The 13,526-nt window shown below is 33.9% G+C and overlaps 1 protein-coding gene across 11 annotated transcripts in view; it reads right to left on the bottom strand.

Annotated features, from left to right (window-relative positions):
* The window catches only part of l(3)73Ah (polycomb group ring finger 3-like lethal (3) 73Ah), a 47,423-nt gene that overhangs the window by 10,597 nt on the left and 23,300 nt on the right, over positions 1-13,526 (bottom strand). For all 11 annotated transcript variants that reach the window (XM_076511643.1, XM_076511646.1, XM_076511644.1 and 8 more), the window contains 2 exons: positions 2,556-2,621; positions 1,387-1,613 (listed from right to left, as the gene is read on the bottom strand). In XM_076511643.1, the coding sequence (XP_076367758.1) occupies positions 1,387-1,613; positions 2,556-2,621 (293 nt within the window). The remainder of the gene's footprint in view (positions 1-1,386; positions 1,614-2,555; positions 2,622-13,526) is intronic.

Below are 13,526 nucleotides of genomic sequence, written 5' to 3'. Positions count from 1 at the left end.
ACCATTTCTTTATCACAGTGAAACCTGTCTAAGCCAGAAACTGCATAGAACAAAAACCTGTACAAGCTGGAAATATCAAAATTTTGCAATATTATCTTAAGATTTCTCCCTTATAAAATGCTCTCTGTGTGGCAGAACCTGCATAACATGGATGGAAAACTATATTTCACCAACCTCATCTATCAATAAGTTGGATTAGAACCTGAATAATGCAGAAAAATGTTTGATTAAATATTAATAAATTCTTGGACATTTTGTTACAATAAGTATTGGTTAAATACATTCTATTCTTTTTTCTGCCATCATTATTTTTGTAGTTAAATTAAACAAAAGAATGGAACAAGAAAATAGGAATATTCTACTTTTCCTAGATAATGCAATTTGTCACATAAAAGTTCAACTTTCAAATTTTCGTTTAGTCTTTCTATCTCCATGTACAACAACAGTTCCACAGCCACTAGATAATGGAATTATACAGTGTATAAAATTGAAATACAGAAAAATGATGCTTTAGCATATTATTGCTGTAAGAGAGCATCTGAAATGACCATGAAAATTGACGTGTTAGATGCAATTACATTTGTAAGTCATTCAGTCAAATGCGTAAAAGATGAATGCATAATAAGTGCTTTGAAACTGGATTTATTCTTAATAATGGCAGAGATTGTGGAGAAGTTGTTTGTTATGACAATTCTAGTGAAATCCAAACTCTGACTGAGAAGATTGATACAGATGATTCTGTGAACAAAGTTTTGTGAATGTTAACAAGAATGTTTCAACAGAAACTGATGAAATTGATTTAATATCTATAATAGAATCACAAGATGGTAACAGTGCAAGAGATTCAGAAGTTGAATGAAATAGAAATAACAGTGAGGAAATAGAAATTCCTACTTCATTGCAAGTGTTAAGTTATATAAACACTATCAAATTGTATGCAAAAATGAAGGGGGAAAATTAACATCATGAAAAGGCCATAGAATTGGTGCTCTCTTTTAACCGCATGAGAATGAAATGGTTGAAATTGGACACTTTCTTCAAATAAATTTAAGATTTTGTGTACATATGTATATTTTGAATGTCTATTTTTGTTCTTATTCTAATAAATATAGCTTAAATAGTATAATAACTTTATTCACCAATGTCTTACTTTCCTTGAGTCAAACAAGTATAACTCTATCAAAAATTGTACATAATTAAGGAAATGCATGCTCACTGTCTAAGCCAGAAATTTTACTCGGTCCAGTGTGATCCTGCCTTAGACAGTTTTACTGAATATTCAAATGATGAAAAAAAATATATTATTGTTGCTTTCAAACTGGTCTTCAATGCTATAATACACTTCTAAATAAAGCATAATATGAACCAACAACTAATATATCATACTTCTCTATATTTCTCTAAGTTATTAAACAACTTCTTTGCTATAAACTTTTTTAGATGTGTCACTGTTGCTTGAGCTGAGCACCGGATAAACTTTCTTCTCATCTGTTTAAGTCCATTGTTTTGAGATTCAAGAAGAATGTTCACTTGCTCATCTAAACGGTGACTGTCTGTGTCTTCTTCTCTGGAGGAAGATGCCTGTAAAGGAGAATCCTTATCTCCGAGTGCAACTAAATAAAAAAGAAAATAAAAACTGGCTCATATAAAAAAAGTTTAAAATAATTTTACAGGTTTGTTTTCATGCTAAAATTAATTTAAAATTAGGTATCTAGAAGAATTTGTTACAAGCAACTGAGCAAGAATAACAGACAAGCTTAAAATAACAACCATCCTGTCTGGAAGTTTAATTATAGTGTAATACCACTTTTAATTCCATAAATTAAAACAAATTCCTTCAATTTTATAGAATTTTGCTATTACTTTGATTTTCCTCATGAATATATTATCACAATCAAGACAGTTATTGTCTATTTTTTGTTAATAGCCTTTAGTCATGAAATATTAGGAGATGAAAAAAATCTAAATTGAATTTTTAACTAAATATTAGTCTAACTGTATAAACAAAGAATCAGACTAGAATAGTAAACTCCAAGAACAAAGAAATGTTAAGTAATTTGAAGAACAGAAAAGTCACTCCTTGTTTTTGGTGCTGCTTCATTTTATCCATTATTCACAACCATTGCAATTTTTACTCTATTTTTCAGTTACAATGCACTGAAGGATATTTAAGGACTTTTCTTAGCCAAATGAAATATTTATACAATCCCAATTTCTTCCAAATCTGTGTAAACAATGTATTTAAGTTTTAAATTGAAAGAACAAAAACATTATTTTATTCAAGTATAAAGATTATTGAGTAATAATGCTAAGATCCTAGTAATAACCATTATTATGTGTCACTATTTACGAGAACTTCAAAATAATGATATACGTTTATTTTTTTATATTGTACACATTCCATTACCTTTAGGACTCACATTAACATCTAGCACAAAAATAAATGCTACATACTTGTACATAACACATGAAAAAAAAATTACTGAAGAAAATAAAAGCTTTTTACAGTCTTAAATATAATACATAAAAAAATAATAATAGAAATTCCTCCTTACGAAGATTGCCTTTAGGATATGGGAGGCCTCTTCTTCTGTAAAAGTCCTTTTCTCTCTTTATTTCATCTGGAAATTTAAACAATAATTTAACCTCTAAACAAATCATGCAATGATAAAATACCATATAGTTCACACCATAACTAAAGTAAACAAATATTATTTCCTTTATTAAAATTACACAATTTAAAAATACACACCATATAAATCCAAATATGTTAGGGAAGAAAAAGTGTATTTAAATTTAGTGCATATACACCCTTGTGCAAATTAATTGAAACAAGACAGAAAATTACAATTTTTTCAATTTTTTGCCTTTTATTTTTCAGAAGATCATTAATCCACTTTGGCATCGAGTCCATGAGTTGACTGCAATCTTTACTAATTTTTGGATAGTGGTACCACACCTCAATTATGGCCTCAATTAGCTTATCTTTTGTAGTACAGTCTTTTCCCCAAAGTCTTTCTTTACAAATTGCCCAAAGCTTTTCAATAGGATTTTAGTTTCCAGGCCAGTCAACCTTTATTCGTGTTGTAGTCATAAAATTCTTCACATGTTTCGATGTGTGGCACAGAGCCAGATCTTGCTGAAAAATGCCAGATCCATCTGGAAATCTCTTTTTCAATTCTGGAATGACTCTCCTCTGCAAAACTTCAATGTACTGTGGACCTCGCATCATACCTTCTATGATATGTAAGCCTCCGACGCCATAGTAGCTGAAAAAGCCCCAAAACATCTTCTTCAAGGGATGTCTTACGAACTAACTGATGCGAGATTCTCGAAGTTTCTCACCTAGAGATCTACGAACATGCAGACTTCTTTGACACTGTACAAAAAAATGAGTCTCGTCACTGAATAATACCTTCCTCCATTGTTTTTGCATCCAGTTCTTGTATTTCTGACCCCATTGATACCATTTTTCTTCATTGAGTTGGTAAGAAGTTGCTTTTTGACTGGTCTCCTTGCCCTTCTAATGCAATTTTGAATGACGTAATATTCCTCAAAATTTCGTCTTATATCCCAAAAATAGGTCGACCGTACTGTAAAACACAGCTAATGATGCTGTCTGTGTGAGAAAATAACTATTAAAGGAAATCAGCGAGTCCAGTGAGCCTACACTGGCCGCCATGCTAAAAATATTGTAAAATGACCATTTGTTTCAATTCATTTGCACAAGGGTGTACACTTCAATTGGTATTCTAGTGCTTAAACAGCAACTAAAGTGTAACATTTATATTATATTATTTAATTAAAGCAATTATGCCATCAGAGTGCATTAATTTCTCTTATCTGCAACTCTATAATCTATACATGTATCTACTACATACAGAGATAAATAATCTACAAAATATCATATGAGAGACTTGAAACTTTCTCTTTAAAAGGCTTTATTATTTTAAATTCTAATTCAATACACTTTATAAAACAAACTAGCATAAAGCCCATCAGAAATGATTGGGCAAGTCCTAACACCCCCTACTCTGTAGCATACCCAAACTTCAGACATCATAGCTAACAGAAATAAATAACTGCAAAATCAAGTATGACCAAAGAAGCAGAAAAGTGTAATTAAGGTAGTCAAAGATCAGTAAGTTCCTTTGCAAGCCAATCAAAATTAAAATCATTCATAAAATGACTTTGTGGCATATTCCTAGAATAATTATTGGTAAATATCAGATTAACAACATTCCAACAATGGTTTTTATGCCATTTGTTATTAGTCTATGTACTTAAAGTATAAAATGAAATATATAGAAAAAAAAATCTTTTTAATCAAAAGTGACTTTAAACTAAGAAATCAACAGAGAATATCTTATTTCAGAAATGATTTCAGTTTAAAATTGAATCAATATTTTTACTTTCATGAAATATATAAATTTTGCAAAATTAGATTGATCAACAGAAGCAGAAAATTAGAAATCATACATTGGTAAATTCCTTAGTTAGCCAATTATGATGCATTTTATGCATTTTGCTCTCTGTGTCTTTACTTTCGGCTTATTACACTATGTAACAAGATTTTTACTTTTTCTTATTCCTGAGCAGAAAAAAAGTGTTATTTTCCAAGTGTTTATGCCTAAAGTAAATGCAAAAGACCTATTTTTCTCTTCAAACTTTGCTTTTGTGACCTGGGTAATGAAATGTTCAAACTTACCCATTTTTTAGAACATTCAATGTTTAACAAAGTCGAATGTCAAGCCTTTGACATCTAGGCTTAAGGAATGGGATTTGTTATATGAAAGTGTGCAAGTCACAAGTCAAAGGAAGCATCACTGACATTTTTCAAGCTTCTTCACTTATCAAGATAGGCTCTGCTTCTGCCACCAGGGGCATAGATCCTGGAGGGGATGGGTGGGATACATCCCCCCCTTCATTTTAGGTGAGGGACTATGGTTCATACAATCATCCCCCTACAATTTGGTCTCTTGAATTGTTTTAGTGAATCACAGGCCTACAAATTGTGTGTTTGTTCTTGTGATTCTTCTGTTGTTACAATCGAATTACATAATTAGGCCTAGATGTAGGCTTTTTCAGTAGCCGAAATGTACATCTTTAACATAGGCATGCTTCTGAGCTTTTCAATTTAAGCAATAGTTCATAAGTATCAGTCAGTGGGCCTAAGTATACATGCAAAGGCTTGCAAGCACTGTCACAGAATCTACCTACGTCTTGTACGTAGTGTAAGATTAAGAAAAATTTTCATCACAACAGATTGAACAGAGCATGAAATTCGAAAATATTACTCCCAAGCGTAAACTCCTGTGATCTAGATGTGGCAGGCAATTTGTAGCTTGTAGCTGCATCAATCTTATGTGTATATTGTATGGTTTTCCTATGCCATTTTTTCTTATGCATGTCTAGCCGATTTTATTGTCAAATGCCTTACTCTCCTCAGCTGCCGAGGCCGCTAAACATAGTGTATGTTTAGTGTACAGTTAATGACAGGTTCAGGTCGCTCAGATCCAGACACACCCTACATCACCCCCTTCTGCTCCCTTTAGTTTGAGCCTCGATTTTACAACAAGGCTCATTAGACCTGTGTTTGTGGCCCTCATTAATCCATGAAATTTCAGATTATCACCACCCTCTAATAAAGTGCTGGTGCTTATGGTAAAAGAACAATATATTCTCTTATCATAGATAGTAAAAATATTGTATTTTCTTGTATAATTAGAACACAAAAGGAGCAATTTCAACAGCCTGAAGCCTCAACTCTAATTGCATTGCTAGTTTTTGTTTAGGTGTTTTTATTTAATAGACGTGCTTATAGACATTATATCACAACGTGTTTGCCTTTTGATGAGCTTTAACAGGAATATAATACATTTGTGATTGTTTAAGTATTTCTGAGAAACTTGCAATTACTTGTGTTGTAACTAGCACACATTATTGTCCCAGTGATGCCCAGGTGGTCAGTCGGGTCGGTAGTCACTGTGAGGTTTGCACATTCAACTTAAATACATTGTGCAGTTCAGTCCTACTTCCATTCTGTTCTATCTTCGTTTGTTAAACATTAGAGTTTTTCAATAAAGACTGTATTTTAGCCTGTTGAGTCATCAGGGAAACAGATTCCAATTATGACAAGCCAGGATCTGAAACTTTCCAATATTAGACAGTTCTGCAAGCCAGTTACTAGTACTACAAGTAATAATACAGATGCAGATAATCCAACAACCTCAAGCAAAGAAATAGAAACTTGTCAAACAGAGGAGATGCCATGTTCATCAGAGGACAGGTCTGAAAATGCTTGTGCAACTATTGCACATCATGAATCACCAGATAGTTGTAAAACAAGTTTGTGCAATAATGAAAAGTCTGACACTCCACAGATACAGTGTGGAAAGCCATATCATCCAGATGCACAACTAATACCACGACAGAAAGCAAAATATCAACTTCCAGGGCAAGTGGTTTGATGAGTTCCCATGGCTGCACTTCGACAATCAGATTAAAAAAACCATATACTTTCATTGTGCCAAGGTGAAAAATAGAGGCCTTTTTTGGAGAGGCCAGTGGAGTATACATTCATATCCACTGGTTTGTGCAACTAGAAAAAGGCAAAACAGAAATTCACCAAACACCAATCCTGCTCTCAGCACAGACTTGCTATATCTCCAGAAGGTTCACTTGATATAACTCCAGTGACTGTCCAGCTACATGATGGAAAAACGCAGCAGCAGGAAGAATGCAAAAGAAGTCTAGCCAAAATATTCAGAAGTTTACGTTTCTTACTGCATCAAGGTTTAGCATTACGTGGACATACTGATATGGAGGGGAACTTCTTGCAGTTAATGAAACTCCTGGAAGAGGAAGATCCTGAGTTGATGGCCTACTTGTCAAAGAAAACCACATTCACATCAGCCCAGGCTCAGAATGAAATAATGGAGATGTTCAGCCATCAAATACTGAGGAACATAGTACACGAAAAGCAGCAAAGCAAAATCTTTGCATTAATGGTTGATGGCACTCAAGATGTTACAGGTGCCGAACAGGAAGCAAAATGTATATGATACGTAGATGAGAAATGTGCACAAGTCCAATATCAACATTGCCTTGTTGTGGAAAAGATCTGAAACTACCAGTTACAAAATTGAATAGCAACTGGAAGAGTTGAATTTGGATCATGAATATAAAATTGAAGTGAAGAAGCTAAAGAGCAAGGGACATAAAGCAAAGGGTTCATAGATGAAAAAGTATTTGATACAACCTTTCAAAAGTGCAAACAAAGGAGTTCACCAGTTTAGAGAGTCAATGAGCAAATCATAAAGACCCACTTTTATTACACTGATGCAAGGCTACACTAAATGTATGAGGTGTTGTAAGCAGTAACAAAAGATTAAATACACAGGACAATCAAAGTCAAAACAAGATGCTAAACTCTTAATCCATACTTGCTAGCAAGTTCCCTGAGTAGGAAACAAGTTGATGTGAAACAGCTGTGTAAATAGAAACAAAGTGTTTGTTAATATAGATACAGATGTTAGCTGATTAACCCTTTCATGACAGGCTTGGTATAATATACACAAGTCTGTATACACATTTGCACATGCTCAGTATTTATATTATAATTTTTGATGCAGCATATGTATCTTCATAAAATTTGGTAGACTCTTAGTAAAGATTAGGTTTTTTTAGTTCACAAGAAAATAAAGTTTTGATGAAGTACTTTTATTAAAGATTTCTTTGTGTAAAACAGTGTTTCATTACTAGAATTAAAAAACTACATTTTGTCCCAAAAATCTTCAATATTATTTGTGTAATCTATAAAACCTCCTAAATACATTTCAAATATTTGTTTTCAGTACAACTTTACATTTTGTCTGTTGTTCTCTCTACCCTTACTACATGGGATCTGTCAATTTGACTGAACTCATTATTACTATAAAAAAAAGGAAATAAATATAAATTATGCTTTTTTTCCTTCTAGAAGGACTACAAATTACAGAATGAAAATACAAATGCTTAGCCTAACTAGCTTAAGTCTCAATATTTTATATGTATCACTTTTACTCATGCCTGGCTGACATTGTGTAACTTGAATGGACAAGGTGCACATGCACTCATTTTACTACATGCAAAAATATAAAACTGACTTTTAGTTTTTACAAAGTGACATTGTCTTGACTGTGTTTCAGTGGATTCTTATTTTGTAATATACAGGTACATTTCAATTATAATACATTATATATGTATATAGACTACTACTATTCAGAAATTAGTTATTAAACTTATTTCTCTTAAAATATAGAACAATATATAAAGAAATAAAGCAAACAATTATCCCTTCTAGCTATGACCTTTGAACTCAGTTGCTGCTGAATGTAGGTTGCTTAGTCTTTTTGTATTCTGTATGTGGAGGATATGAAATATTTTTTTAGATTTTATATATATATATATATATGATAACCAAAGAAATTACGTAAGTGTATATAATGGACTGTTTTCAAAAACAGAGAAAGGTGAACGGGACCACCGTGCTTGGTTCAGTACACAAGCTGTATCCCAGCAAAATAAAAAAAAAAATATGAGGTTCTTATTTTACATTCTAGCTTGCCAATATTAGTAATCTGAGTTCTTAATTTGTATGAAACTACAGAATTAGTATTTTGACATCACAAACACTTAATTTGAACCACAGCTGCATTCAACGTACCACTTAACTCACAAATAAATCAAAACTTAGTTGTACCCTTTTAATATTTACTTTTAAAATATGAAATTCACTCATATAATACTAAAATCTGAATCATAATCTTCAATTTGATAATAAATGTATTGACATAAATTCATGAAATAGTAGTTCAGTATATTTTGAATGCAAGTCAACAATGAGATGACAAACCACTTGATCTGTGACCCGTCACAAAAGGATTAAAAGATGAGTACAGTGGAACCCCTCTAAAGCAGCCACCTTCGGGACTGAGACAAACTGGCCTGATTAGAGGGGTTCCACTGTACATAATTAGGGATTATGTAAACAAAAAAGGGACTGAGATTGAATGACAGCTTTCAAGGGGTGACTGAATCTGAGGGGTTCCACTGTACTTTGCAGCAGCCCATCAAGCAAGTGTTAAAGGAAAATAAGAGCTATTTGGTAAAAGAAACAACAGTAGCAAGACATCAAAGTAGGTATGTGGTGTTCAATAAAGTAAAGTAATAAGTAGAAGAACTAACAATAATGCAGAAAAATCATATTTCAAAGCAAAATGCTTCTGAAGAACCAAAATCAACATTAGAAATTTCAGAAAAAAAAGAGTAAAAGGGGAAAATAAATAGTTTTCAAATATATCCAAGCTTGCAACATCAGCAAGTGGAAGAAAAAAGAATAAAATACCAAAAACATTTCATATCACACAGGCACTTTCAAGTGTAATGAAATAGGTTTCACATTAAAAATATACATCAAACCTGTATGAAAAGTAAATGATACCAACAAAATCTCATCTAGATTAAATGAAGCACTGAAGCAGAGAAATCCAGCTCTGCAGATTATGAAAGCAATTAAGTGTAAGCTAAAAATCAACATTAATCAAAAATTAAAGAAAACAGATTTTAATGCAAATAAAGTATCCATATGACCATTGGGCCACATACAATTGTACAATGACACAAATACACTGAGGTATCTAAGTTCATACTGTAGTTACTAGTTGATGTACTCACTATAGGCAAATTCCTGAGACTTAGACAAAGTGTGAAATTCTAATAATGGCAGAAATAAATGCATTAGAAAAAAACATAGTAAAGTGAAGAGCGTGACTTTCAATTAAAAAACTACCTTATGGTAGTAAAGCAGAACTTGCATACAATCACCGTATGCTTGAGCAATAAATCACAAGAAAAGTGGGAGTGTAGAGATTTATGGGTAATTGACACATGTTCTGCAAAGTGTAAAGGGCATTTAAAAATTTTTGAGTCATGTTTTGTTGACAGCATGAGCTCAAACTCAACAAGAAAAGGTTTTTAGTTTTTAAGTACTTGATTTTACAATAACATTCAATAATCTAGGAGTTTGATAGGAACAACATTTTATGACTGCTTACTATACTTACTAAATCTAACTAAGCTTATGCAATGTCCCATAAAAGAAAAATTTTCTTTACTATTAAGCAGATGCAACTAAATATGGTTGGTTGGTTTGGTGTTTTATGGCACAAAGTAACTAGGCTATCTGCAAACATCTGGTAAGAAGTTAAAATTAAAGTAAAATTAGTAAAAATCTTAAAAGGAATTAAGGTAAAACAAAACAAAGTTTAATTTCTGAATTAAAAACAAATAGCATTAAAATCAATTTTTACATCTAGTCTACAGCAGTAAGAGAAACACGACAGTTATACAAATTGTAAAGGACTTTCTGTAGCATTACTGTAATTATCATAACTTGCCAGGAAGACTAACAGGTAAGTTCAAAAACCACCGTAAGTCACCTCAAATTGGCCTTTCCAGTCCTGGTTTCAAGTTATTTGACATTACAGCCATTTTCTAATATCAAATCAAACTAGATGGACTTTGATTCTTAAGAGGGAATCACATTAAAAAAGGTCTAATGTATAAATTAAAAAACTTAAATAAAATTAAAAAGATTAATGGCCTTTACAAAACTAAAAACATTTCCAAGGGGACAGTGTCACTATCACCAATAGCAATGTCTAATGTTACAGATAAACCTGGGAACAGAACACATTTAAAATGGTAAAATAACCTGAGTGTTACACAGACAACACATTTGTGCATCAGTCCCAGAAAAAAGAAAACGATGAGTTAAAAAAACCGTGACCAATGTGTAGTCTAGTTAGAACAACTTCCTTTTTCCAGTCCTTACGGAAGCATGACTTCCAAAGTCCAATAGAGGATTTTATTTGGAAAAGCTTGTTTTCACGTTGCTCACTCCAAGTCAACTGCAAACTGGCATGGAGCTGAGTCTTGAATACAGGACCATAGTCCATGTATGGAAAAGGCACAGCAGTGGTAATGCCAGAACAGACAGATTTAGCTGCTGTGTCAGTGAGCTCGTTCCCATGAATGCCAACGTGGGCTGGTATGCAGAAAAACTGGATAGAAGTAGGTGTTAAAGAGAAATAGGCCAGTCAGTTTTGAATATATCGGCTAGAACAGCGGCATGAACTAATGTGAAGCGATTCCACAGCCAGTAGAGAACTAAGTAAGTCAGAATAAATAGTGCAATTTAAGTACTGCTTAGCTTCTATGTGATCCAGAACAAGAGATATGGCATAAAGTTCAGCAGTGAACACAGAAGCTGAAGAGGGGATTCTGCATGCAACCACTGAACCACTACAAACCATAGCAGAGCCCACAGAGTCATCTGATTTCAAACCATCTGTATAAATAGCAATGGAAACATGGTTTGAAAGATGTTTAACAAATAATAGACAGAATTTCCGATTGGGAGTGTCTGCTTTTCTCAGACGAGTTAAATATAGGTCACAATTGGGAACTGTAATAAGCCATAGTGGAATGGACTTACCAGTGGATACAGCAATGTTATCCACAGACAGAACCATTTCATCCAACTGCGTCTGGATACAAAGGCCAAAAGGAGCAATAGTAGGCTGTCTGTTCTGAAAAATTATGGCCAACCAAAGAAGGAAAACACAACCCCAGGTAGGATGCTTTGGTCAGGAACAAAGTTTTGAAGCATATAGTAAGAACAGTTGCAAATGGCAAAAGGTGCAAAAAGGTTCATAAGACTCTGTGTACAAGCTCTGAACTGGGGAAGTAAGAAAAGCCCCAGTGCCGAGTCGAAGTCCTTGATGATGAATGGAGTCTAGCATCTTTAAGGCCGAGGTCCTGGCAGAGTCATAGACCAGTGATCTAAAGTCGAATTTCGATCGAATAAGAGCACGATGTATCTTTAGCACAAAACATCAGTCCATTCCCCAAGTGGGGGAAGAAAGGACACTGAGGATGTTCAGTGATCTTGTACATTTGACCCATAGCTGCTTGATGTGTGGTATAAAGGTCAGCTTACTGTCAAAGGTAAGCCCCAAGAACTTTGTCTCAAGGACCACAGGCAGTACAACTTCACAGATACAGAGTTCAGGATCAGGAGGAATACCCTGTTGGCAGCAAAAGTACATGCAAATGGTTTTAGAGAAAGAGAGAGAAGTTAAAGCCATTTGCTGTGCTCCACTTCAGTAAATAGTAAATAATTGAGGGCAGTCGTTGACATAAAGCCTGTTTGCAAGAGTAAGAGGGAGTTTTTCTGTGATGACATTAATCTTTATACTGAAAAGTGTGACACTCAAAACAACACTGAGGGACTCCAAGTTCCTGAAGAAAAGAATGGGCAAGTGTTGAAGTGTTGACTTGGAATTGCCTGTCCATTAAAATTTTTTTGAAATAAAAATGGGCAAATGGCCACGTAACCCTGTGAGGAAAGACATACAAAATGGTAGGAAGCAATCATTGTTTTGATGTCACCCAGATTAGAATATAAACCTGAACAGTTCCATTGTATCAAGGTGGCCATTTTTATTTTCGTGTAGGCAAATTGGGTGGAGAGCTCTTTTGTTTACGGCCACAACTATTTCTTTATTGTCTTTATTGGAGGGAGGTTTGTTACCTCCATGGGTAGGTCTGCTGTTGGAAGAAGATTCCAGTGACTGAGGATGTGAACAAATGATCAGTTTGCATCTTGAGGTGGAAGAAGAAGATGTACTTGAGGAAATGCCCATACCCAGAACCAATATCAGGGTTTCGTGAGTACTATATCCAAACACCAGCATCAGATACAATGTCCATAACACCTGCTGAGAGCATCCGACACTGGTATTTGGTTGACCATAGTCCAAGTGGACCAGCCGACTGACCCAAGGGGGCCTTTCCAAGGCTTCCCATCTACAGGAATTCAAGGCCAAAGTTGTCTGTTAGGGTTGGGCCCCTCAACCACCAGGATCCTCTTCTCCCTTTCATGAGTCACCGCACATGGTAAACACATGGGTGGATGTTTAGATTTCAGAGGAATTAAACTCACAAAACAGAACCTTTCCGAGACATCCCCTCATCATGTGCAGGAATTCACATCGAGGGGCAACTGAATATGAAAATTAATAATTGAAGTCAATGGAATATTCTGCTGTCAATTAATGTACTTGAGATACCTAAATAAGTATACCAGAAGTATTTTCATAAAAAAAATTATCCAAAGCTTTGAAAAATATAACTAAATAACAACAACAAAAATATTTTCAAAAATGAAGTGAAATGTCTGAATAAACTAAAAAAAAAATTCATGTTAGTGGGTCTTTACTAAGACTTCCATACTTCCAATTATATTCCTTTCTTCAACCATACAGAATCTCTAGTTAGACAGTACTCTACAGTTACTTATATAGTTATAATCTACTCTAGCCAATCACACTTAAATGTTAGCTATAACTACCGTCAAAGTAAGTTACCAGAAACTGTTCAGGCAAATGCTTGAGATCATAAATGAGTAGTAATTAAAAGTT

The sequence above is a fragment of the Tachypleus tridentatus genome, chromosome 7, assembly GCF_004210375.1.
Source record: "Tachypleus tridentatus isolate NWPU-2018 chromosome 7, ASM421037v1, whole genome shotgun sequence".
NCBI lineage: Eukaryota > Metazoa > Arthropoda > Merostomata > Xiphosura > Limulidae > Tachypleus > Tachypleus tridentatus.
The sequence above is the reverse complement of the archived record's forward strand: the minus strand, read 5'-3'. Positions and strand labels throughout refer to the sequence as shown.